Here is a 27,986-nt window from a genome sequence, read left to right as displayed (position 1 = left end):
TTCAGCATTTTTTTCAAAGTTTTTATTATTAAAAAATTATACAAATTGGCTATTACTCAAATTATGAAAATTTTTAAACACTTTGTCTCAAGCCTCCAAAAAAGTGTGCTCTGTCTTTACAGTCTTCAGTAGCAATACACTGTGATGGAACAGAAAATAACTCACAAACATTTCAAAGAACTTTGTTAGAATGTACAAGGATATGATAGAAGCCAGAATCCTTAAAGTGATTAAAAAAAATTTCAAGTTTAAGTATTACTGAAGTTATATAAAGTTACAGAATAGTAAACACCTATGTGTAATTTTGCAAAGGAAAAATGATTAGTTTTGTATGTCTACACTTTGTTTCAGCCTTTCCAAAAACACTTTTAAATGCAAAAACAAAATTTTTCAGTTACCTGAAACTTCAAAAATCTATTGTACTTTGAAAAAACTCTTAAAAGCAGCATTGTTTAAATAGCGGTTAATTCACAAATGTGTGTGCAACCAACCACAACCACCCTCACTATGACTTGGGCATGTCAAGAGTCCCCAGCTTACAATCCACAGCAGAACCAGAGGCAGCAAGCATCTCTGACAGTTAAGAGAAAAGGCCATGAGGAGTAGGTATGCAGCCCAGGGTATCCAGGTGCTTGCTTGTGGAGAAAAAGGGTCAAAACTGATGGGACTTTCCTTACAGAATCCAAGGTCCTAATTCAAAGCAGCTCCTTTAAACACCTAATTCCTTTTTGACCCCCTTCCTCATCACTAAAACAGATGGTACAAAGTCTTTATACAAAACCCGTGTTTTTTGAAACCTGTGTTTTACATCAATGCTAATTACAACCAATTTAGCAGAACTACAAAATGCAAATTTTAAAAGATTTCCTTACTAATGGGACTATAGATTAGGGTAGGAGCCAACTGGTTTCCTAAGAAACAATTCTAATGCACTTTAAATTGGAAATCAGATGTCAACACTACTTTAAAAGGCCCTTAAAGAAAAAAAAAAGAAATGAGGCCATTGTATACATATCAAAGTTTTATTTTCTATATAAGTTGACCTATTTTCAAATAACTGACATAATTTAGTATTTAAATTAGCATTTTAAGCAATAAAAGGCAAAAACAAAGTGCCTACTGAACTATACACTTTATGATTGATACAGTAAATGTGTAATTTTACCACAATTAAAAATAAACAAAAGAAGGGTACCTTTTGATAATATATCAATAAGGACACCACAATATTGTGCAAACCACAGATAGATACAAAAGCCTGTTTTTTCTCAGACTTGCACTGGAGATGGCTGAAGCAGGCTGGGCACACACACCAAAGCTGGGACAACGCTTGAGTTGTACTTCAAGATCACACTGACCGAGCCCTTTGGCATCTAAAGAAGCAGGGGTGTTCTCTCTCCAGCTGGCTGTTCCTTCCGGAAGAGTTCTTTGATCTGGGTTAGTTGGCCACAGAGCCGCTCTCTCAATGGAGGGATGTGGTAGCTAGGGTCCAGAACGTTCGTTACTCTGCGCTCCCTCTCTCGCTTCCATAACTTGTATGGGTGGGGAGGAAAAAACGGGCGCCCTCTTTCTCTTCGAATCTGTAATGTAATTCCACTTACGGCAAGCATCCCCCATACAGCCAGGATAATAAAGTCTAAAAAACAGCAGGAAAGCAGTTTGAACTCTTGTATTTTAAAACCTAACAGAGCTCTAACACTTAATCTTTTCATAGTTTAAATCTGTGTCATTCTTTCTTGGCAACATTAGACTTTCTGGTGAGTTTGGCCAAACGTGTATTTCCTCACTTACAACCAAGAAACTGAATAAGGAAGCTACAGTCTTAAATTGTAAAATGGGAATTTTCTATCCTAGGCATTTGAAAGTCCAGAGAGGCTGTAAGAAGTCAGTTGTTTGGATCCCTGGAATTCCAATATTGTGTGACCAGTGCCCACAGGCGTGGCTGGCTGTTTTGTTTTTCTGGGGCGGGGGTGGGAAGAAAGCAGTCCTCTAGCTATACCTCACAAATGTACATCATGGAACATTAAATGCCACCCTGCTATCTATTTTCCCCACTCCACTCAATATGGGGCCCCACCCCCCTCATGTAGAGTGGATACAGGAATGCATGAAGAGATTCAACAAACTGTAACTGAGCTGCTAATAAAGGCTTGACAAAATATTGTTTTGTATGTAAAACTTGCAAGACACATGGATTTCAAAGTCTCTACCATCAACCTCTTATCCAGTGACGGCGGGCTCAGGATGGTCGAGGGGAAGATCTGTCCTTAAATAGTCACAGCAATCATGACTATGCTTACATATCTTCAACAACAAGACATAATTTTCCATCTAACATTTCTGAAACCAATACATCCTACATTCATTGTGAACATTTAATTTAGCCATTTTTTTCTTCAAAAAGTCAGTGGAGACCTTTAATGGGTAGAATCTTACAATTGCAGAAACAATAACACCTTCTGATTGAAAATCACTTTTTCACTTTCAAGTAGCAAATTACATGCTTCTTTAAAGGAAGGAAACAAGGGAATAACTTTAACAATCAGGCTGTCATTCTCATCCCTCATCCCACCGCAACCAAACAGCTTGGTTCCCAGGATTCTTCTCACCACTGGGAATTGACCAGGTAACCAAAGTAATCCTGGTTGAGAAATTTCTTAAAGTTCTCAAAGATTTTTAGAAGTATGAACTTCAACCACCTTACAAATTTAAATTCTTTTCTCCCATGGTCATAAGTTATTATTAACAGAAGGCTCTAATACATTTGTATGGTGTGAGTTTCCTCCTCTTGTCCAGTTAACCTTCTTTCCATCTAGTTACCAAGTGCTCTTGTTAGCACAAGTGGGCCAGTATTCTTACTTGACTATCCCTCGGGTTCTTGGATTTAGTCTTACCATTAGTTTGAAAAGGCACGTTTGTGAAAGCTCTGTGGAAATCCACGTTCAGTGCTCTCTTGAGTACATTCAGAGTGATGTAAGAAAGGCTTGTGTACAAGTAACTGTCCGAGGCTAAGACCACCGAGTAGGAGCCAATGAATCCACAAGTCAGTATGTTCAGCTGTGGAAGAGTGCAAGCGTTTAGGCATCGCCACTTTGTAGAACAAGGAATAGTTTCTAACCCTCCTCAACTGGCCTCAGTCACAGGGACTCCCTTCTGCTCCCTCAGGGCACATGAAATGGGGTCAAGTCTCAGCGCTGAATCGAGGTTACCTGGAAGGTTAAACTGAAAACCACCTTCCACACCCACAGTGAGTTCTTACTCATAGGAAATGTCCTCCCTGGGGCACCTGGGTGGCTCAGCCGTTAGGCGTCTGCCTTCAGCTCGGGTCATGGTCCCAGGGTCCTGGGATCGAGGCCCATGTTGGGCTCCCTGCTTGGCGGGGAGCCTGCTACTCCTTCTCCCTCTGCCTCTCCCCTTGCTGTGCTCTCGCTCTCTCTCAAATAAATAAATGACATCTTAAAAAAAAAAAAAAAGGCAATGTCTTCCCTGTGAAAGAACCTCAATAATAAAGTCTAATTAGATGAAGAACGCTTTGTCTGGAGAGACCGTTGAAACTAAGGGTCCATCAGCTTGTGCGTTTACCGTGAGCCCAACCTCTCTGCTCCCACTGTTCAAAGCATACTGACAGCAGGGACCACCTGATGAAAAAAACACCGCGCACTAATTGTAATCAGAACTTCTCTTGCTTTCATAGTAACAAGGCTATTTAAAATCAATCATCTAAAGATTCTCAGGTAGCTCTCCCCGGTAAATAAAACATACAAAACGATGAAGTGAACGACTGAAGGCCCGGGACAATAGGATGAATGAGTCTCACTTGTGGAAACACTTACTATTCTTAGGCAGCCCATGAAAACTACTGGAATGAGAACAGCTACACAAGAGAAGGTCACCCAGAACACACCATCGTCTTGAAAAATCTTCAGGTTTCCTGAAAAAGCAAAAAGCAAGCAAGAGTTAACAGGTTTACCAAGTTCAATTTCATTTTCTCAACATCTAAACACAGACATGCATCGAAGGTTTACTATAACCACCAGGGAATAGGTTGACAATCAGAAATGAATTCTGACTTTTGTCATTTAACTGCCAATACAATCCCCTTTGAAGGATGTGTCTTAGAAGGTTGAGGGTTGGGAGGGAAATCAAGCAGGTAAATGCTCTGCATTTATTCCCAGGAAAATTTAGAAGAGGCTGGACTAGTCCAAGCTCTTCCATTCACTAGCTGCGATACTGAGCCTGTTTCCTAACCCATAAAATGAGAAGAATGAACTATTTCGTGGCCAAGCTCCAAACCATCCTTCCTTGCTCTATGTTTCTATCACTCTATGATTTTGTACTGCAAAGTAAAAAGTGAAAGTAAATGGCATTCAGAGCTAACTATTTGAGCTCCTACCCAAAATGAGCAGCAAAATCCATTTACTAGATTTTTACCATCAATGCATTTCCTGCCCAGCCACTGCATCCTGAAAGATGTGATTCCTCATGCATCAGGAAAGACGGGAGCTAACCACTTTCCTGCGCTTCTACTAAACCCTTCTCCAAAATGTGGCACGCCTACATGTGACCCGGGAAGACTCTATTAGAACTCCTATTTATAAATTAAATTTAAATAGCAAGAACATAAGCCTGACAATTATACTGATGCTGGCACCATCATTCAGTCCAACTGGAGGTGGCCCCATAGCTTGAGGCCCATAAATCCCGGAAGAGAGGGAGAGTTCCATAGTAAGAAGATGTGACCTTAGGACTCCACATTCTCAGAAAGTGAACTACAACATGTTGCAGTGAGGTGAATTTATGGATCATATTCTGTAGCTTAATTGTATTAACCTTCACAAAATACACATGTAGCTTTAAAAAAAAAAAAAAAAAAAGTCAAGGAATCCAGGGATTAAAAACAGTAGTTGTGATGCAGGTATGTGAAGACCGACCCTTTCAGAGTATAAGCTCTTTGCTATTGACATCAGAAGGGGAAAACAGTAGTAATTTAATTAGATCTGAGAGATTAGCCAATATTTTTCAAATTTTAATGCTTAAAAAATATGATTTTGCACCCACTGGAGACGCTCACAGTAGCTGTCCTTCATCAATGAGACAGTTCACAAATAAACACATTAACTATTAAAAATTCTAACCAATCATCCCTCCATTCTCCAAGCATTAACAAAGAAAGGGAAGGGAGCTCATTAAGTAGTTGATTTAGCACTTTTAGAGTAGGGCCCTGAATCTGCATTTTCAACAACCATCCCTGTGAACCTGTCCTTTAGCCAAATCTAAACATTGCTACTTTGCATCAGACTATCAAGATAAAAAGCTACCTGCAAGGGAGCCTGTGGGAATGAACCTGACTATAGGGTTGACTAAAATCAGAACAAAGGGCCTTGGAATGGTCAGTAAACACACCATTTGTCAATTCTTTCTGGTCTTGAAAAAAAAAATCCTCAGAGAGCCAACTGCACTCTGTAAATTACATCATGCAAGAGAAATTACATCATCAAGAGATGACAGCCTCATCTAACATTCCCAACTTTAATCTGATATTGATATACATAATAGAAGAACTAAACTATCTATCACAAGAAGGAAATAGCCTAAAAGAGTACCTTAGAATATTTTTTTTTGCATTTTTGACAACAATCAGGAGATGTAAGTTATTATACAACCACAAAGTGAAGGGGGGCAGAATATGCCACTCCAAAATGTGCCACTTTGGCATGTGGATTATTTTGAGTTGAAGGCAATCAAGACCCACCAGGGTCAGGAAAAACTTTAATTGCTTCACTAACTGCCTAAAAGAATTTACATAGGGAGCCTGACCCAGAAAGAGAGCAACTACCGGTGGTAACTATTTTATCTGAAATACTTAACTGCCTGGTACGGCAAACATCTGATTACCAAACGTCTGCTCTTTTTCTTTTCTTGTGACTTGCCCTCCCCACCTTTGAAACCCCAGGCACCGACCCCATTCCTTAGCTCTGGATGACAAAGAAGGCTCAACTGCTTGACTGCCTTTGGGTCCCATATTTTTAAGGGGTTCCTGTACATACAAAATCAAATTTGTTCTCTTGTTAATCTGTCTTTTATCAATTTAATGATTAGACCAGCCGAAGAACCTTAGAAGGATAGAAGGGAAATTTCTCCTCCCCCACAAAAGAAAGTTAACTTACAAGTTAACCACATTCTAAGCATTCTAAGTAAAAATTGAACTACTTAAAAAAAAAAAAAAAACCCAGAACCATCCCCTGTGCTGCTGCCCTAGATGACAAGTAGGTATTTAGAACGCCTGGGGTCTGGCAGATGGTGGGAGTGAAGGCTGGGGTATAAGACAACCAGGAATGAAGCACCAGGTTCCCAACTCGGCTGCCAGCAGAGCAGTGCCAAGTTGATCTGTGGGATATACTGGGCTTCCACTTAAGATTCACTTTGTACTGGCCCTCCCTAAAGCGCCACATCATCAGTAGAAATTTCCAGAACTCTACAGGCAAGGCCCCAAGTCCCTGATGGGGCAGTATTTGTACACAGAGAACCCGAATAAGGTCTTGCAAACAGTAAACTGAACACAGAAAACATGACACATCTCCTACCCAGTGGAGTGAAGAACGTCACTGAGGAGATGAGGAAGCCCAGCACTAATCCAACACACAGCATGCAGAACAGGAGGATTCCAAATCGCCACCAAGCAGCTACCAGGAGAATCCCACCAACGCTTCCAGCGACGGCTGTCAGAATCAGACGAACTGCACAGAAGGAGATGAACTGTTTGACCAGAGGCAGCTTTTCCTACCACGTGCATTAGACACACACCACCATTACCAGAGGCAGCCTTAGCCTTTCTGTAGGTCAGGCCCTGAGGCAGTGCCATGACACCAGCACGGAGAGGCCTTCTCTGAGGAGGGGCTGGTCTGAGCTGCGGAAACTAGCAGGTGAGCTAAACCTCCCAGGCAAGTGATAGGTGTGGCTTGGCACAACCCATAAATTGGGGCTAAGGAAGAAGGGGCAACAAGCATTCTGTTAAATGTGACAGGGAAGGATGGGCTGTGTTTGTTTTAAGGTAAAGAAAATCTTAATATTTTGATTGTTGTAAATTTCGTATCTTCAATATACCAAATGGCTGGAATACGGGTTTATAATCAACATAGCCCTTCACTTCCCTAAGTACCAAGGAATTCACCATGCAAATTAAAAACCCAGAAGAGAAGGTCTAAATGAGTAGCCTAGAAAAGATGTTTCGAGTATAGGTGGCCTATTATTTACACACATAACAGGCTATCTATGACACAATACGGTCAAACTATAGAAAGAAAGGGAGAGTATGAACACAACCCCTTTCTTCCCAAACTGTATTGTTTTCACGTACCATCATACGTAAGAAGTGTCAGTCTTGTAATCAGTATATAGAAGAAGAATCCCATGAAGATAAAGCCTATGAAAAATAATTCTAGTAGCAAACCACCAGAAAAAGAAGAAAAAAAAATACAAGCTATGGTTAGGTATTCTTTTCACAGTGCAATTTAAATTTCTAACCAATAAATACATGCTTAAGCTTCCAGAATTTACACATATTAGGACATTCAGAGGAAAGAAATACCTGAAAGACAGGAAAATTTAGAAGTCATTGGGAGTAAATATTATTAAATGAATATAATATTAAAATATTAACTATTAGATACACTGCATTAGGTGCCCCTAAGTTTCAATTTATTACATGAGCAAAAATAAAAGGAAAGGAAAAATAACAAAATATTCCAAAATAAAAAGTGACTTTTGGGAAGCCTGGGTGGCTCAGTCAGTTAAATGTCTGCCTTCGGCTCAGGTCATGATCCCAGGGTCCTGGGATGGAGCCCCACATCAGGCTCCCTGCTCAGTGGGGACTCTGCTTCTCCCTCTGCCTGCCGCCCCCCTGCTTGTGCTTGTGCTCACTCTGTCTGACAAATAAATAAATAAATCTTTTTTTTTAAAGTGATTTTTATACCTTCCTTTAATTCATCCTTTCCTATTTAGGATGAATAATTAATCACTGTCTTCATCCATTAAAATACCTAGTAATATCTTTGGGACCTTGCCTAGAGCTTGGCAATTAAATTCTTTGTTCTAGAATCATTCTATACTTTGAGGAATTAAACATTCTTCAGAATATTTTCTACTCAATCAAGAAAAAAATATAATAATGAAGACGGAGTTGCATATTTCAATTCATAATTTTTTTTTCTTATGTAGGCCCCAGGCCCATGGAGCCCAACACAGGGCTTGAACTCACGACCCTGAGACCGAGACCTGAGCTGAGATCAAGAGTCAGACGTTCACCTAACTGAGCTACCCAGGCGCCCCCACAATTCATAATTTATTAAAGTAAGTTTAAAAAGTTTGAGATCAGGATTATTTTCACTCCTTCCTTGATGCTCTGTTACACTCCTTGTTAATGAATTAAATAAGGATTTTTTTTTTTTTTAGTAATTGCAAACACTGTTACATAAAAGGCAGCCCAAAAATTCAAATCAATTCAGCGAGCATAATTTATATAATAGCCCCCCTATTCATGGTTTTTCTTTCCATGGCTTCAATTACCCCATGGTCCAGAAGCAGATGATACTCCTTCTGAGGTTCCATCAGAAGGTCAATAGTAGCCTAACACTGTCACAATTCTTACCTACATCATTCCCCTCACTTCATCTCATCATATGGGCATTGAATCATCTCACATCAGCACAGGAAGGATAAGTGCAGGATAAGAAGATATTTTGAGAGAGAGGGACATCATTGACATAACCTTTATTACAGCATCTTGCCATAATTATTCTATTTTATTATGTTATTGTTAATTTCTTACTGTGTCTAATTTATAAATTAAATTTTATTGTAGGTATGTATGGATAGGAAAAAAACATATATAGAGAGGGTTCAAGTACTGTCCACAATTTCAGGGACCCACTAGGAGACTTGGAAAGTATGCCCCACGGCTAAGAGAGGACTATTGTATTCCACTCCCTGAATGGGTTTCACTGCGAAGATTGTGGAGTTCCTATCTGCAGTCTGCACCTCCCGGGACTAAGCAGACATTTCAATCTACATATACCACAGACCTGCTGCTTGATGTATCTGAAACCACGTCACAATCACCATCATCAAAATCCACACAGTCTTACACAAATGTCCTGATTTCCAACCCCAGTTATTTTTAGTCAGCTGGCTGACCTAGCAATTGAAGAAGTCTGCTGCATAAATCCAGTTTTGCTCCCCTCTTAGTAAGAGCAGGTTATACTCCATTGTTAAGAGAAAAAATTAAAATGCATGGCAACTAAGTAAAGTCTACTGAAAAGAACCCAGTCACAAATCTATGAAGATAGCTGGAGATAAGCAGGTGCCTCATCTCCTTAAAGTCCAAATTCCCCAGCAGAATTTAAGCAAAAAAAAACCCATAAGGCACGTAAATAGCAACTACATCAGTAATACCTGTTTTCCAGAATCTGTGTCCAAAAAAACAAATGAAGAGACCAAGCAGGGCAAAAAGGGTGAAGAATACTTTGGTTGATACTCTTCCTAAAAATAATGAAAATTTAGTGGGTAATATATCCAATTTAATACTTTGTATTTAATTACTAGAACAAAGCTTCATGAAAAAAGCCAAGTGAGCTGACAATATATACTTACTTTAATTTATAATATATATCATATACAAATATAAACACATAAATTATAAACCTACTTTCGGAAATACCCTTGCCATCCCTAACAAATTATTTTATGTGGGCAATGAATATCAATGCTACTGCTATGACAAAAAGAGGAACCAGACAATCTATGCTTCCTGACGAGGTATGCAGCACTACTTTTGACATATTCTTGGGGTGTTCTGTGAATATAAAATAGTTTTGTTTCTTCACAAACTGCAAGAAAAAAGGAGGGCAATGGAAAGGAGAACTAGGGGTTAAAAGAGATTTAAAAGACACATCAACTAAATACAATGTATAGGTGTCACCAGAAACCTGATTCAAATAAAAAAACTGAAAAACAATTGGGATGATTGGGAAAATGTAAATACTGGCTGTTAATTTGATGCTATTAGGGAATTATCTTCAATATTTTTCACTGAAACTTGTATTGGTGATACTGTACCTACATGTTTTGAAAACAGAGCTTATCTTTAGGACAAACACACACGTGTGCACATACACACTCCACACTGAAATTTTGTGAGCAAAATGATGGCCACGGATTTGCTATTTAAAAAATCCAGTAATAGGGGCGCCTGGGTGGCTCAGTCGTTAAGTGTCTGCCTTGGGCACAGGTCACGATCCCAGGGTCCTGGGATCGAGCCCCGCATCGGGCTCCCTGCTCCACGGGGAGCCTGCTTCTCCCTCTCCCACTCCCCTTGCTTGTGTTCCTGCTCTCGCTGTGTCTCTCTGTCAAATAAATAAATAAAATCTTTTAAAAAAATTAAATTAAAAAATACAGTAATAAAGGAGGGCTAGGAGGCAGAGACCCAGGTGGGTATATAGCTGAAACCAAATCACACCATGAATCAAAATCGTTAATGCTGAAAAATTAGTATATGAAGGTTCTTTGAAGTTTTTCATCATAAAAAATTTTAACCAAAATTCACATTAAAAGAACACGTACTACACTGTAAATCACACATGAACAAATTATTGCCCATCTTCTTTACACATATTGCTCCTGAAAAAAAAAATGCAGCATTATAACTAACAATAAGGCACAATATACTTCATGATGCCGAAGAATCCCAAAGCTCATGGTCCTTAATAGGCACCAACTTAAATATACATAACACGAACCAAAAGGTACAGCTTAGCAAAGAGAAAAATACACTAAATTCACCGTCATGACTCCTTTGAGATTTATCACAAGAAAATAATCCCTGAACTAAAAACGAAAACAAAACACCTATACAATCTCATGTGAAAAACGGTAAATGTTACCACAGATCAAAACACATAAAATGCTTAAGAGTGCTCAGATGGAGATACCATGAAGACCTACATTTAAATAAGAAACACAAGGCAGAAGACCAGAATTTGCAGGGCATGAGACATAACCCACACAGCAGCTTTTCTGAGAACAAAGTGCCCCAAAGATGAAACAAAAGATAAAACGCCACATTCTGCTTATTTCAGACCTTTTGTTGATTGCTGTTTTATGATTTAATCTTTATACCACAAGTGTGGAGTTTTTCAAATGAAAATCTAAGTGGCAGTTTCCAGCAAGTATAATCATCAAGGTTAGCAAGATCTTCCAACCCAATAAAAACGGACACACACAGTTAGCTTTCCTCCCTGCTATCAGACAGCAGAGAGAAACTAAATGGAATCCCCACTCACAGTACCAGGAAAGGACAGAAACAAATGACACGGGAAAAAAAAGAGAGGTTTCATAAGAAGTAGACTCTAGAGACAAAACGAGAGAGAACACGGGCACTTTGGGGGGCAATGAAGACAAAGGGGTGAATGGACTGGAGGACAGAAGACAGTCCAAGTAGAGCAGTCTTGAATCATCACAGTATCATCTAGGTTATGATACACAGGCCAAAGTTTTCATTCAAAGGCAATGTGGATACCTCCTCTCCACTCCAAGCTCAGGAAAGATGTCCTCATACACATCAAGCTTGAAAATGAAAGCAACAATAGGACCAACATCATCACTAGGAGGGGTCAACTGAGGTTGGAGAAATAGGATCAGAGCTCCCTTTCTCCTCGGCTAACACGTAGAGATGGAAACCCAGGGGAGGGGAGCTTTCGGATTAGGAGGGGCTCTGGTGCGGAAGGACTCAGGGAAGGGGACTAGAGGACCCCAGATTAAGTCTACCAGTGAAAGATACAGACCTGATACCTGCCTGGGTCCCCGACATTTTCTCTCTCCAGGATCCTGAGCATGGCAGTGGAAGGCTGGATGGGATACAGCTCTACCAGAGGAGAGGATTCCTAGTCTCTGAACACAATGGGCAGACTTTATTCTTTAGAGCAAAACACCTAGAAAGTGCTATCTGGACTCTTCTCCAATTTCTTTCTTCCTATTTGTTCTCGAACATACTCCAGTAAGGCTTACCCCAGCGCTCCACTGAAACAGCTCTGACACCAACAGCCTCCATGTTGCTAAATCCAGTGGTCATTTTTCAGCTCCTAATTTCCTGATCTCTAAGCACCAAAGTGCCCAGGGCTCTGTCCTCAGACCCGTCTCTTTTCTACTTGCTCACTTCACAGGAAGGCCATCTAGTCCATGGCCTTAAACGCCATCGATTGAATTGGATGAATTTCAAGGTAATCTCCAGCCCACACCTTTCCCCTGAACTCCAGCATATTTACAACCAACTGTCAATTCAACATGTCCACTTGAACGCTTCCTAAGGTTCTCAAACTGAACAGGTCCAAAACTGAACTCCTGATACATGCTCCCAAACCTGCTCCTCCAACAGTCTTTCCCATTTCAGTGAATGGCAGTTCTAGCTCTCCAGGTGCTCCAGCCAAAATGGTAGTCATCTTTTACACCTTTCTTCCACCCCCTCATCCAACCAGCAACTATTCCTGGCACTATTTTGAAATATATGCAGCCACTCGTTGGCCAAATCTGGGATGATTTAACATGAAAATAATGATAGTGATGGATTATCCAGAGAATTAAGAATCCATGGGCTCATGTATGTAAATACATACATAAATAGGGGAGAAGAGAAATCTCTTCCTTACAAGAGAATCCAACTAATATGAAAAAATGATGACATCAGAAAATTGCCCTTTGGCAACCACCTAGTAATAAATGTTTCAGGCAAAGATCATGGGATGCTAAAACTAGCAAGTGAGAGTTTAAGAAGGGGCTATCTACTAGCATTCAGTCTTGCCAAGAATACTTAAAGGGAAAATAGTTACTTTACGATGGAGAAACCTGGCAGACACTACCAACCAAATATTCAAGGTTATCACCACCAGTCATGGGACAAATAGATATCAAATACCTCCTAAGAAGGGCACAACATTGCTTTTTTGTATTCCCACCAAAAATGCATAATATGAATTTAATCATGAGGAAACATCAGACGAACCAAACTGGAGGACGTTCTAAAAAGTCAGCCTGTACTCAAAAAGGTCAAGGTCTTAAAAGACAAAACAGACTGAGAAATTGTTTCAGATTACAGAAAACAAAAGAGACAGGTCAGTTAAATGTAGTATGTGACCACATTTTTTTTTTTATAAAGGACATTAGTGGAATAAGTAGTGAAATTCAGTAACATCTGTAGGTTAAGTAACAGTACTGTATCAGAGTTAATTTTGTGAATTTGATCATTTTTACTATGGTTACATAAGAAAATAAATAGAAATATTTAAGGGAAAAATGTCTTTCTGTCTGCAACTTACTCTCAAGTGGCTCAAAGAAAGCAGTGTATGTGCACATACATACGGGGAGAGCGCGCACGTGAGCGCCCTACAAATAAAAAGCAAATAGCATAGTATGTTCACGTTTGAGGAATCTGAGTGAAGTTTATGCCGAAATTCTTCGTATTTTTGCATCTTTTCTGTGAAACTATCTCAGAATAAAATGTTACACAGAATGATCTTGCAACGCCTCCACTGCCACCATCCTATCTAAACCACTGTCCTCTCTGCCCTGAATTACCACGAGAGCCTGATCCATCTCCGTTTCTCATCTTGCCCCTGACTTTTCTCACAAAAACAGCCAGAGTGATGCCATCAAAACAGGAGTCCGATCACGGCACTCCCTGCTCAAACCCGCCAATGCCTTTCCACCGCGCTCTGAACAGAAGCTTCTGCCCACGCTGTGACCGACCAGGCTGCACCTCTCTCCCTCCTCAGGCTCCTCCGGCCGCTGTTCTCACGGCTGTTCTTCGAACACACCAAGAAGGCTCCCGGCTGAGGGCCGTTGTTCCCTCTGCCTGGCAGTACTGCCCAGACACGCGAATGGCTCCCCGCCTCGCCTCGCCCCGGGTCTCCACTCACCCCCTCCCCACCGCCTCTCCACTCGCCCCCCGGGGTCTCCACTCACACCCCCGGGTCTCCACTCAACGGTTAGCGTTTCTGCATGGGCCTCCCTGGCCATCGCTCTCAAACTTCTTCCCTCAGTGTCACTTGTTATTATCCACCTTTCCTACTTAATGTTTGCTAGCACTCAGCAGTTTCTCACATGATGGATATTTTACAAATTTATCTCGTCTGTCTCATCTCCCCCGCTAAAACATAAGCTCCCAGAGGGCACGTAGTCTGTTTTGCTCACTGCTGTATCCCTGTGCCTAGAACAGAGAGTGGGACAATGGAGGGGCTCAAAAGGCATTTGCTGAAATGAATGAAGACTAGACAAAAGCATTTTTTAATATTTTTGAGTTCTGGATTGGTTGACATGGATCTGCAAAGCCAAAGAAGAAATTTCGAAGTTTAAATCCATATACTTACTAAGGGAAGAACAATTACCCTCCTTGGCCTCAAAGCTGCAAGCATATGTGTGAGCAGGAACATAAGCAGCAGATGTATTGAGAAGTGGGTCCCGGACAATGACATTATAAATGACACCTTGTCCTCGGAGAGAGGAGAAGGAAACACTTGTCCTATCATTAGCTGTTAGGGTAACCACCTGAAGCCAAAAATAATGTATGATTAGTGTTTATATTTTTTTAAAAAGCTATTCTATTAGAACCCCACCTACATGTGATAGTAAATTGTAATATTAAATTATAATTCTTGTTTAAAATATATACCAACCCATTTAGCTCTCTCAAACTATTGTCCTGCACATGCTAATATAAGCAAGTTCTTACATGAAATGCTTCTAAAGTTTTTGTACAGCATCAAATGTCAATAATTTAAGTAAAATATTGATATAAAATGTAAACACTAGTCAGGACAAAAAAAAAATTTTGTCATCTACTACATTGTAAACAACACAATGGCAAGAACTACATTTATCTTGCTCACTAGTCCTTCTTTCCTCCGTACTTAGCACAATGCTTGGCACAGAATAAGTGTTCATTATTACTACTAGCTATGGAACTGTCAAAAGACAAGTGTTTATTAACATCTCACAGAGAGGACCCATTTATCTTTGTCTAACAGACTCTGCAAAAAGAAAACATTCCATATAGTTGTTATGCAGTGGTCCTTCACTTCAAAACCTCCATTTTAAAGGTGGTTTTTTAGATAGGTAATATATGTAATAGAAAAAACAAAAGCCCTATATAGCTAGAATACACTAATACATTGCAACTAATGAAAATGAGAACATTTAATATTAGCGTTTCAGGAATAATTACAAGCATCTTAGAAAACTTCTGCTTAAAAATATTGCTTAGCCTTCAAAAATATGTTTCTGGCAAAGGACTGGTCAAGTTCAACAAAATGTTAACATTACCTCTTACTCCATTTTTATTATGAAACATTCAAACTTATAGAAATGCTGAAAGAATAATACAATGAATAAACTATAAACCACCACTTAGATTTAACAATTGTTAATATTTTATCCTATTTCTTTTTTTATTCCTCCTTCTTTCCCTCTATTTTTTCCTGCTGAACCATTTTACAGTAAGTTAGATATCATGACATTTCACTTCTAAAGACTTCCGGTGTGCACATCCTAAAACAGCGTTTCTCAAACTTAAGGTGCCTATAATCACTGAGGGAGGGTGTTATAATTTAGATCCTGATTCTATTGCTGGAGGAGGCATCTGAGAGTCTACTTTTCTAGCAATCTCTCAGCTGATGCCAATGCCACCCATTCATCTACCACACTCTGAGTAGCAAGGTACTAAGTAAGGATATTCTCTTTTATACCCATATACCTTAGCTCACCCAAAAAAATCAATCATCTCTTATCTAATACACAGTCCATATTCAGATTTTCCCACGTCTTTTTTTTGTTTAAAGATTTATTCACCTATTTGAGAGAGAGAGAGAGAGCACCCACACAAGTGGGGGGAGGGGCAGAGGGAGAGAGAATTTCAAGCACACTCCCCGCTGAGCATGGAGCCCCACAATGTGGGGCTCCATCTCACAACCCATGAGATCATGACCTGAGAGGAAATCACAAGTTGAAATCACAAGTCGGACAGTTAACCGACTGAGCGACCCAGGCACCCCCACACACACACACCATGTCTTTCAGAGCTTTTCTCTCCTTTAACCAAAATCCAGCCATTTCATGCATGGTGTTTATTTCTGATATCTAGGACAGTCCTTCTCATCACTCTCTCCCACCCACCCAATGATTAAGAGCAATTGTCTTTTTCTGTTTGTTTTTTTTATCGGGGGTGGGGGGGAAGGGGAGAGGGAGAGAAGAATCTTCAGTAGGCTCCATTTCCAGTGCAGAGCCCGATATAGGGCTCAATCTCATGACCCTGAGATCATGACCTGAGCCAAAATCAAGAGTCGTTATTTAACCTACTGAACCACCCAGGCACCCCCAGAGTGGCTGTCTTATAGGGGCACCTGGCTGGCTCAGTTGGTAAAGCCTGTGACTCTTGATCTCATGGTTGTAAGTTCGAGCCCTGGGTTGGGTGTAGAAATTACTTAAAAATAAAATCTTAAGGGGCACCTAGGTGGTGCAGTTAAACCTCCCACTCTTGGTTTCAGCTCAGGTTGTGATCTCAGGGTTGTGAGATTGAGCCCCTTGTCGGGCTCCGCACTCAGTGCTGGAGTCTGCTTAAGGTTCTCTCTCGCCTCTCCCTCTGCCCCTTACCCCCCACCACCTGCTCACACTTCCTCTCTCTAAATAAAAAACAAAATCTTAAGAAAAAAAGAGCAGTTGTCTTATAGAACATTCCACAATCTGGATTTGTCAGAGTATGCTCAAGGTGTCCAACTTGCTCTTTTACCCCACGTATTTCCTATAAACAGGAACTCCAATGGAGTGAATTCAGGTTAAACATATTTTGCTAAAATACTTCACAGGTGATGGTGATGATGTCAGATGGAGTCATGTAAGCACATAAGGCAAGCTACCTGCTATCAATGAAGCTAAATGGCCACATGGATAAGACCGAGACCATCAAACCATTCCACTCCAAAAGTTTTCTCTTTGCAATTAGAATTAATCTGAGCATACTGAGAATATCCTTTTCCCCAAAAGTCTTTCACCTGCAGATCTTTGCCTGAATTATTTCACTAAGGGTGGAAAATGGTGATTTTCTAATCCTATTATTCCTTCTACATTTACTGGTCGGTTCTTCCATGTAGAGCCTTCTCTCATGAACAAGGATGAATTACAGTGCCTCTTTTAAAAAAGGCAGCGTAAATTCCTCCCCGTATCGATTTCCAGAGTAATTTGGTATAGGAGTCTCCTCCAGTGATAGCAACTGAGGAGTTTTCTTTTTCTCTCCCTTTTTTTAGTAACAGTAGGACTTGTTTTTATTTATTCAAAACTTATAGTTAATCATTACTCTTTTTGATGACTGAATTGCTCCAAAGTTGGCCAGTACAAGCCTCTTCAAACAGGCTCTGACTCTTCTCAACATGCCCTCACTAGTCAACGAGGGCTCTTCACTGAAAGTTAAAAAGTAACCTAAAAAAGTCCTGTTATATGAATTATTTTATTCTCTTCATGAGAATAAAAATGATCTTCAAAATTTTCTATGTAAAAAGGCAACTGGTAAACTTATCCAAAGGAGCTTCCAAATTTGTGAATAAGCACAATGAGTTTTCTTGTATAAGGCTCCTTCTTAGCATGGGACCATGACATCCTAGGTGACAAGACAACAAAATGAGATCTTGCTCTGCAATAGACTGAGGGCCTAGGCTAATCACATAGGCCAATGCTTCCCTATAAAATCTGGTAACCTATCAACCTTCTGGGAAAAATCAGAGCAGTCTAGAAAAACTCTAGCCATAAACCATTAGACTGAAGGATGAACTTCTATATTATACTGCTATCAGGTAACTTTTAAGACATAAATCCTGCCCTCCACAAAAATCATCTATAGCATGAATCTCAAATTTTAATATGCATAGGAATCACCTGGGGACCTCAAAATGCAAATTCTGATTCAGTAGGTCCAGGGTGGAGCCAAGGAGTCTACAATTCTAACAAACTCCCAAGTGGTGCCAATGCTGCTGGCTCATACCCCACACTTGGTATTCCGAGAGTTTACAGGGGTTCCAAAGATCAGAGAAAACTTTTGCTTCAAGTTTTGGACTCAAGAAGTCCAAAAGACTTCTGAGTTTGGGTTTAAATATTAATGACAGGGGCACCTGGATGGCTCAGTGGATTAAGCAGCTGGCTCTTGGTTTTGGCTCAGGTCGTGATCTCAGGGTCATGAGATCGAGGCCCATGTGGGGCTTTGCACTCAGCACAGAGTCTGCTGGTCCCTCTCCCTCCCCCTCTGCCCCTCTATTCTCTCCATATGCCCATGCATGCTCTCTCTCTCTCTCTCCCTAAATAAATACAAAATCTTTTAAATAAATAAGTAAATATTAATGACAATGTGTATATCCTTAAACAGTTTCTCATTGTTTTTTTTAAAAAAACTATAACTTTTATACTCGCCAAAAGTTTTTATCTAATAGTTATGGGAGTACGTAGAAAAATCACTTCCATCCATAGCTGAAGATGATCAGATCATATATGCGACAGCAACTAAAACGTAACATAATTTACATGCACCTCCTCAAAAGCCAACATTACTTTGGGATATCACTAGCAAGACAATAACAGAATGAAAGAGAATAAAGTGAGAACCCCAGAAAGATCAAGGAAACAGAAAAGAAATAAGCTCCTGGTAGCTTCTCCTCTTCTCAACTCTTAAAAAAAAGTGTCACAATCTGGCCACACAAATTCTAAGAACCAGATTTACCTTGATAGCACTGGCCTTCACCTGAGGCACCTCAGCCATCCTCTGCAGATGCTTTAGCAACCCCTCTTGGGTGAGGTCATTCTCGGGCAGAAAATACTGATAGACATCATACAGCAACCTCCACCTAGAGTCCCGTCCCGTCCCAATGTCACACGGCAGAGGATTTGTGCCTCTAAAGTCAACCAACAAAACTGAGTATCAGTCTCTTGTGCGGCATGTCCCATCTATAAAAGGAACCAAAACCTCAAATTTCAAACTTCTGCATTGATTCCAATTTTGGCAATACAGAGAAAAGTACCATACTGAGAGGCAGTATGGATAAATAACCGGATGTTAATGTTAGTCATGCAGCTTTGCCACCATGTCACTTAATCTCAATAACCCTTAGGGAACCACTCTGTAAAATAAGAACCACCACCCCTTCTGAATAAAACTGTCAGGATTAAATGACCAAGAACATAGAGCACTCAGCACTATGGATGGTACAGAGACAGCATTCAAATGTTACTCAATGTTAGCTACCATTACTATTAAAGTAGAAACTAAGGCAGAGTTTTAATTAAAATAACAAAGTCCTTACAAAAATATAAGGGTGTTTCATGGCTTCAGAATGCTTTCCATAATCAAAACTTTACAGAAACTAAATGTACTTCTAAGCTCACAACAGAAACTCAACATCTGGCTCTTCCTAAGAATGGAGGGGGGCAATATTAATTGTAAGTGACAGATCAAGTATTACTCAACAATGTTTAAATTACCTCCGTTCCAAAAAAACAAAACAAAACAAAACAATTTCACTAAAGAGAATCATGGATTTGGGGAGTTCACCGAAGCTACACAACAGCTAGTCATGCATGTCCTAAAGGCAGTTTTAGGAGCTAGAAGACATAGAGATAGGTAGACATACCTTGCATAGCCTAGGTTTGCTGGGGCAAATTTAATAGTCGTCTCAAAGAAATTATATTCCAAGTAAATGTTGGGATCAATATTTAAATCAAACTCCAAATTACAGCCTCCAGGGACAGGATCTGGATGAAAAATAAGGAAGTTACTCAACACAGAATTCTCCTACACTCAAATCGTACTCAGAGAAACAGAACTCTACTAAGAACTTTCCAGATAGAAGTTAAATATAATAGAGCTTCTGGTTTTGTACTACCACATGAACTGAGTGAGGTTAAAGAGGAAAAAGTTAACTGAGGTGGCGGGCTCTGGAATAGAGGTCAGCAAGCCTTTTCTGTAAAGGGTAAGATGGTGAATATTTTAGGCTTCACACAACTGATGGTTTCTGTAGCAATTACTCAGCCCTGCCCTCGAGGCACGACAGCAGCCACAGACAATATACAAGCAAAGGAACATGGCTGTTTCTAGTAAAATTTTATGTACAATACAGACAGAGGCTGGATCTGGCTCACGGTCTGTGTTTGCCAACCCCTGCTCTAAAGTTGAAGAGGTCTGGAGACAGATATTCTCAAGTTGGTATCCAAGAATGGGCTTTGGAGGTCCCATGAACACCTTGAAATTGTATGCCAAAGGTTGAATGTGTGCATTTCTTAAGGAGACAGGTTTTTATTAGATTTTGGGGGTCCCTGATCGCATAAAAAGAGCTTAAGAACCCAGGGACAGAGGGGGGAAAAAACACTGCCAAAGAGAAAAGGAACTCCACGGGCATTAAATAAAGGGGTGTCCACTTTTCACATGCTTTTTAAACCGGAAGAAAGATGGTGTCATCCTCAGTGCTGGAAGAGTCTGTGCATATACAAGAGTAAAAATTAAAAAGGCCTCAAAAGACCCCCAAGACCATGTATTGGAATAGCATTTGGATATTTAATACAAATTTTAGGTATTTCGTTTACATTAATAATGTGGCTGAAACAGCTCTTCTTTTCTTATTAGGATCCTATTCATGACCTTAAGCATGACAGAACTTAGAGAAGTCACTTAACATGAGCTCAATTCTATGCAAACAACTGTCCATGGTAGACTCAAGTGGAAAGGTTGAGCTAAGACAGATCAATTTAAAGATCTACAAGATCTCAACTTCATACACTCATCCAATCATTCCTACAGTTGGGTCCTGGTTTCCATCAACTGCTGGAATTCTGGTGGTTGATTTCCCCCGGCCAGATCTGGAATGGAGAAACCCCATGTGCATACCTGTTTCAATGCTGCTCTTCTTTCATACTCTCCTTTTCCTGCATTTAGAAATCTTTACCACACCTGAGAAAATGATGTGGATTGTAATGGAAGCTCTACTCTAATTTTTCTTTGTACACTGTCCTTGATGAAAACCCGAAGTCTATGGTTTTCTATCAGGTCATTACCTTTGCTACATAGGACACTGTGTAAGAGCAATCTAAATACCCTCACCTTTATTCCTCAATCACTGTAATCTAGTTTTCATCCCCACTGTGCCACTAAAACAATTCTCACTAAAGCCCACTCTTCATTGCACTATCCTATGGACAATTTCCGTCACTTCCTTGACCTCTCTGCAATGTACTATTTACCATTCCTTACTTAAAGCAGAACCTCCGGGCTCTTCTCTTTACCTCCTTGACTCCTCCTCAGTCTTATGCTTATTCCTCAGCAGTTAGCATCGCCCAGAAACAGTGCCTGACATGTGGTAGGCACTATGAAAGTATCCGCTATCGTTTTCCCCCCTAAATCTCTAAGTACATGCCTGGACCATCTTACTTGCTTCCATGGCTTTTACTCAGAATCTTGTAGGTGGACATCTAACCTCAAGTCTCCACTCCACACCCTTAAACTCCCTACTATGCAGTTCCATCCAGATGTCCTATAGCATCTCAGATGATGTCCCAAACTGAAGTCACCATCGACCCCATCCCGACCGCCTCAACTGTCCAGCACCACGACAACTCCCTCTCAACCCTATTTTGCATCACTATCTCCTAGCAGCAGCCCAAATGGGAAGCCTATGCTCCTCCCTTTTATAATGCATAACCACTGGTCACTGTGTCTCATTAATGCTACCTTCCAAACATCTTCTCACTCTGAGCTCTCAAAGGTGTGCTGAGTCCTGATTCTGCTATGCCCTCCCCAAGCCACTCCCCATGCTCTTCTAGCACTAACTTTCTGATAGATGAAATGCGTATCATTCCTCTGCTTAAAAATTCTGTGCTCCTTCAGAATAGAATACAAACCTCAAATTACATAAAAGGCCCTTCACACTCATGGCTCCAGCCACACCCACCATTCTGCCATTCTCCAAGTACTGTCCGTTCTTCTTCCATGCCCTCCTCTGCCTCGAATAACCAGCTAAAGTATTCAGGGCTATGTCCTGCCTTTCTGTTACTGCTTCTCCAAGGGCTCCTTAAATTTTTTTTTGAATTAATGACTGCATTCTCCTACGCCCCTACCCGGGCTTTCAATCATCATGAAATTCTTTGGCTCCCTTGTTGTTAAAATCGTTGATTCAATATACCATACTTGCAATAAATACTTTTAAAAGGATTATAGTTTCCTTTGGATTTTCATGAATAAGTTCCACATTCTGGAGAGTCAATAGGGATTCGAAGATAGAAAGGTTACCTCTTTCTGAATAGGTGAGTGGGATGGCCATGTTTTGGACAGGCTCAGCATCTAAAGTCTCCAAGTGCCAAGTGCACATACTCTGCTCTGGTCTAAGAATGAAAACCAGTCCTCGGTCAGTGCCTGTTCCTGAGGTATTGTGAAGGAGAGTCTGCAGTAAGGTAGAAAAGAGTCATCATAAATAGGGAGTTGAGCAAAATATTTAAATTCTAGGCTGGATCTCGTCTGCCTGTCCTATTCCAAACCTTCTCAAAACAAGAAGGAAGAAACACAGACCTTCCTTATAAAGAATTCATCTCTACGTGCAGGTGTCCATGCCTATGCATGGAAGAACTATTTAAATATATGATCTTTGATAGGAATAGGAGATGCACAGTGAAATTCCCAAGTTTTTCAATTCCCTAAATTAAGATTTAGTACGTCAAGTACTAAGACTACTGTCAAATGACAAAACTGAAAACAAGTCAGTAAAGAGTTTGGTGTCCTTTATTCAAGGAAAAACAACCCACAGATTAGGGGAGTACAGTGCCTTACAAGCAGTGAAGAAGGACCTGAAGGATTTGGGACAAAAGTGAGTTGTACAGTGTTAGAAAAAGCAAAACAGAAACAGACCATGATTGGCTAGGAAGTCAGAAATTTCCTTATAAGGAAGGTGAGCAGGTCCTATTCTCTAAGGTAAGGCAAACGAGCTAGAGCAGAGTTGGAGAACGGTGACTGTCATGGCAGGTTTCCTGGACAGGTGTTTCCCTGTAAGTGCAAGTTGACTCAGGTTTAGATTTGTGACATGGACCAGGTCACGGAGGCAGCCTCCATCATGTAGGTCCAATATACAAATTCACTTTATCACTACGAAAACAAAAACATGAGCCCCGCCCCTAAAGAATTCAAGTCCTGGAAAGTTTCTTTAAAAAACTGAGCTGTGATTGTCATAAACTACACATAAAGAATACCATTTGGTAAGTTTTGATATACATAGATGCTCGTAAGCCATCACCACAATCAGGACAGTGAACAAACTTATTCTTAAGTGCTCCTTTCAAATCCTCCCTCACACCACTCCACTGGACTATCCCCTAACCCCATCTATTTGGAAAGTTTTTCGAACAACAAAATACTAATTTAAGAGGTAGTAGATTCAGAGCGTTTTCTTAAAGCTAAGAAATGGGAAGAAAAAAGTGCCAGATGGGTTTCAATTTGACAAGCACACGGGAAAATGATTCAAATACTAATCGATGAACTGCAGAGTCAACAGTTTCAAAGAACCAACTTCTATGATGACCCCAAAAAATCCAAAGTGCCACACTTCTTCTGGAAGGAAACGGGAACTACTCTCTTCACACAGACCACTCATTTCTAGAGCTAAGGGCAGTTCTGGTTGTCGTCGGCTCAGCAGTATAAATACAGTGAGGACTAAGGGCAGCCCCGGAAAGGGACATTCAGGATAGCTAAGGTCTGCTCCGCACGAACACTGAGGCCCAGCATGCTGCCCGGTCAGGCCACTTCACTCACATTAGTCATGTCCGTGTTCCTTTCTCCAAGCTCCGTTTCCTCAAACGTAAAAACATGCAGTGTAAGTACTTTGTCGAACTGTTGTGAGAATTAAATTAATTACACGGAAAACCAAACGCAGGGGTTCCTAACTAGGAGCCCCAGAGGCCCAATGAGTTTCCAGAGGTCCCCATGAAATTATACAAACATATCCATGCATTTTGAGGGGTACAGAGTCCAGAGATTTTAGCAGATTCGACGTCTAGGGCCCTAGGAGAGCTTAAGAACCACTGACCTAGCCCCTAATAGGCATGCAAAAAAATATAAATGCCTTTTTTTTCAATCCTTTCTCTTCCTTCAAAGGTTGTCTTCACTATGATGTTATGAAGAAGAAAATCGTCTATGTAGCATTTTACTTTGTCTCCTATGTAAGGGTCTGAATAGAAAGTTTCCTTCTGAATTTAGTGCCAGGAACAAAGGTTGGCTTTCCCGAGGAACTGGAATGGTTTTTCCTTCTAAGAAAGTTATGACATTTAACATGCTTTGATTTCTCCTCCGGCTGCAAAGAAGGCAGACAAAATCTGAGTGGGGGTCATAAACACGGTTAACTCTTTTGCAACTAACGTAATTTATTCCTTCCTCTTTTCCTTGATCAAACTCTTCCATTTCTAGTCTATTAAACTACCAAACATACAATTTCAAAACCTTCATGGTAGGGGCAGGAAGGCTAGAATACAACATGTAAAGTATCGAGTTTGAAAGATAATATGACCAATGGCTATAGAATATATATGAACTGGACTAAGAACGTTTTTTAGCAAATTCCAGAACATTAAAAGACAGGCTTATAAAAGATATGCTGAGGACAAATAAAAAGCAGCACAACTTCATAGAGAGTGAAATTCATTTATTAGTCTAAGGGGGTCATATAGGCTGAATATAAATAGACTTATAAAAAGTTAATATAAATGGCAGATTCTTCATGGGTTAAGCTAATCCAGGGCATATAAAAAACTTCCCAAAGGTGAGGATGAGGTTGAAGGGGTTAGTGATGATCTCTGAAATAAGAGTCTTAAACGCAGGAAGCTGAGCACAGGGCTAGAGGACCTGAGTATTGGGCTTCTTTTGTTTCCATGAGACTCCAAAGAATAAAGGTGATCCTACAGGGGGGTCTTAGTAAACTCAGTAAACACTATATGGCTGAACAATGATGGAACCCCATTAAAATATATTCAGAGGTAAAAATCATTAAGGACCCAGTAGAGTAAGAAAAAAAGGTGAGATATCATGAGGAAAGCCAAACTGCAGCCAGGAGACATCCGGTAAAGGCCATCCCACCCCCAAACTTGGCACTTGCTCACCCCCTCTTTAAGTCAGAGGTCACCACACTCAAGAAAGGCCTGAGACACACACCTCTTTGCCAGTCTAAACCACTAACTTGAGAGGCTCCAATCTTGATCTTTTTAAGGATATAAAGTCAAACATAAAGGGGCATCAAATTCTAATGTTTCTACTAAATATAAGACCCCAAAATATGGAAATGGTGTTTACAGAAATAACTCTCCATACTTACCTTAGAAAAAGAAATCGTTGTATTCTGATACTGTGAGTGTATTTGGAAAATAAGGAAAGACGCATTGCTCGAAATATGACGCAAAATGGCGTCCTCTGGAGAGGGCCTGTTGAGCTTGAAGTATCTAAATTTCCCTATGTAAAATTCAAGAAGACCTGCAACGGGAGAAACATTCACTGTAACGTTTGTACCTGTAATATCGATTTGTAGAAATCTCAGACATAAGCATACATGCACTCCTAATTTAATCCTCAGAAAAACCTGGGGAGATAAATATTACTATTACTGCCCCTATCTTAATGATGAGGGCGGTTAAGCTTAAGAAGGGGAAGCAGCTAGTAAAGAGTGGAACTGAACACCAAAACGTAAGAAAGGTGTTTTGAAAAATGTAAACAAAAGAGTGCTTAGGATGCCTAAGATGCCCAGCGCCCAGAGCCAGAACATTCCCCACTATAAGCAGCCATAACAATTCCATTCAAAACAGAGCTCCAGGCGGTGCCTGGCTGGCTCAGTCAGTAAAGCATGTGATTCCTGGTCCCCAGGTCATGAGTTCAAGCCCCACATGTGGTGTAGTTTACTTAAAAAATATTTTTATTAAAAAAACAGGGGCACTAGGTGGCTCAGTTGGGTAAGCACCTTGCCTTCAGCTCAGGTCACGATGTCGGAATCCTAGGATCGAGGTCCATGGCTGGCTCCCCACTGAGTGGGGAGCCTGCTTCTCCTTCCCCTGCTGCCCCTGCGGCCCCTCCTCCTCAATGCGCTCGCGCATGCTCTCTCTCTCAAATAAATAAATAAAATCTTCAAAAAACAAAAACAGAGCCCCTGAACTTAAGGTTTTAACAACCCTAAGGAAGCACTAACAATTGTGAATACACTGATATTAAAAACAGAACCTGATCGAACCTGATCTGGTGAATTCTGAAGTCAGCCCAGCCCAGAGGGATATAGGGGGCTTCAATTTTATCCCACCAATCACGAGCTGTGTGATCTTAGGCAGGTTACTTAATTTCCTTAAAGCTCAATTTCTTCATCTGTCAAATGGGACTGTAATTACCTAGCTTGCAAAGCAGGGTGCCATCAAAACTGACAAAAATGTCTGAGTGCCTACACCAGGTACTTCACATAGTGTCCATACAGTCATGAACCACAGGCATTCTGGAAAAAGGAGCTTTTGAAGGATCAAGTTCAGAGTCCACACTAGTTTTGCAACACCTCATCTAGGCCTTTCTCATCTGCTTGTCTCCCCTTGTGTTTCACTCATCCACTCACTGTGTCTTTCTCCCAGCTGCACCCCAGTTCTTTCATCAACCTAATTCTCAAACAGTCCACTAAATAGGTTGTTTTATTTGTGTGGTCCTGGATGCCCATCCCATCCTCTACCCTGCAGTTAGCATCTCTCTGCTGAAATAGCACAGGAGCTCCCACACATTACACAAGCAGTCTTGGGGGATTCAAGTCTAAAAATAGGAAAAAAGATTTAAATTTAATAAAGATGAAACAGAGTTGACAATAGATTATAAGTCACCAGAGTCCCACTGTGGAACTATCATTTTATTTTAGAAGGAAATTAGAGTCAGTGGGTGGTAAAGGAAAATACTCCAGACATTTAACAACTTCAAACTCATTCTTATGTACTATTTCCCAAACAGGCTAATTTTCAACACTTTTTTTTTTTTTAAACACAAGTACTCCATCTGGATGATTTAAAAAAGAGACTATCAACAATGGCTAACCAAGAAAGCCACCCAGAATATATGAATAAACGCTAGGCTGAGATCAAACATTACTCTGCATGAATTCCCCAAACCTCGTGATGCCATTATATTACCTTCATAACTTTTTTATAATTGATAGAAAAAAGTTACTGGTGGCTATGATTTAATTTCTGAAACTCCAGGGAGAATTTTAATTAGTGGCAACAATGACAAACGAAGATGGTATATTTCCTTCTATTTATGTTAGCAGAAACATGCTTTACCTTTTATGTAGAACTAAATTCCAGCCAGAATAGAGGTAAAAACATTAGGAAGGATTTAACAGAATCTGGATAGGGAAGCCTAGAAAATGTAAGGGAGTTTTTTGTTTTCCTTTTTATAAAGGGAAACAAGAAAAACATTTTTACATTTTCCAGGCTTTCCCATCATCATGATTATTTTATTAGGAAACCAAATTATACATAAAATTAAGTGGGTTTCTGTAAGTGGCACTAAAAACATTGCATGCATCATACTTTAATTTTGGTCCCATCTACGCTCCTGTCTTCCAAGTCTTAAGAATATCCACAAATCCTAGTCTGTCAAACTAAAAGCAGTATGTTTGTTTTCCTAGGAACTAATTGGATTTCCATCCTTTAATTGTTCAAAGCACTCAGCTCGTTTTTTATTTTGCATTTTTTTTTAAATCCCAGTATAGTTAACATACAGTGTATTATTAGCTTCAGGTATAGCACTCAGCTCATCTACCATCTGCTTTTTCTAGTTACATTTTCAGTCTTTAAGTTTTTTTTCAGTTTTTCCCTTTTCTTCCCCATTTCTTCTATTTGACAAATATTTATGAAGTTCTTATGGA

General features: G+C 40.2%; 1 protein-coding gene across 2 annotated transcripts in view; it reads right to left on the bottom strand.

Annotated features, from left to right (window-relative positions):
* Positions 1 to 7: 7 nt before the first annotated feature.
* TM7SF3 (transmembrane 7 superfamily member 3) overlaps positions 8 to 27,986 on the bottom strand; it is a 35,221-nt gene continuing 7,242 nt past the window's right edge. The window contains exons 2-13 of one of the 2 annotated variants that reach the window (XM_027595206.1): positions 25,419 to 25,573; positions 23,867 to 23,905; positions 22,358 to 22,508; positions 19,710 to 19,830; positions 18,803 to 18,974; positions 14,415 to 14,592; positions 9,451 to 9,537; positions 7,358 to 7,438; positions 6,585 to 6,737; positions 3,834 to 3,931; positions 2,895 to 3,057; positions 8 to 1,636 (exon numbers count right to left, since the gene is read on the bottom strand). In XM_027595206.1, the coding sequence (XP_027451007.1) occupies positions 1,374 to 1,636; positions 2,895 to 3,057; positions 3,834 to 3,931; positions 6,585 to 6,737; positions 7,358 to 7,438; positions 9,451 to 9,537; positions 14,415 to 14,592; positions 18,803 to 18,974; positions 19,710 to 19,830; positions 22,358 to 22,508; positions 23,867 to 23,905; positions 25,419 to 25,573 (1,661 nt within the window). In that variant the 3' untranslated portion in view covers positions 8 to 1,373. The remainder of the gene's footprint in view (positions 1,637 to 2,894; positions 3,058 to 3,833; positions 3,932 to 6,584; positions 6,738 to 7,357; positions 7,439 to 9,450; positions 9,538 to 14,414; positions 14,593 to 18,802; positions 18,975 to 19,709; positions 19,831 to 22,357; positions 22,509 to 23,866; positions 23,906 to 25,418; positions 25,574 to 27,986) is intronic. The other variant, XM_027595207.1, reaches the window with a different exon arrangement.

The sequence above is a fragment of the Zalophus californianus genome, chromosome 9 (genome assembly GCF_009762305.2).
Source record: "Zalophus californianus isolate mZalCal1 chromosome 9, mZalCal1.pri.v2, whole genome shotgun sequence".
Taxonomy (NCBI): Eukaryota; Metazoa; Chordata; class Mammalia; order Carnivora; family Otariidae; genus Zalophus; species Zalophus californianus.
The sequence above is the reverse complement of the archived record's forward strand: the minus strand, read 5'-3'. Positions and strand labels throughout refer to the sequence as shown.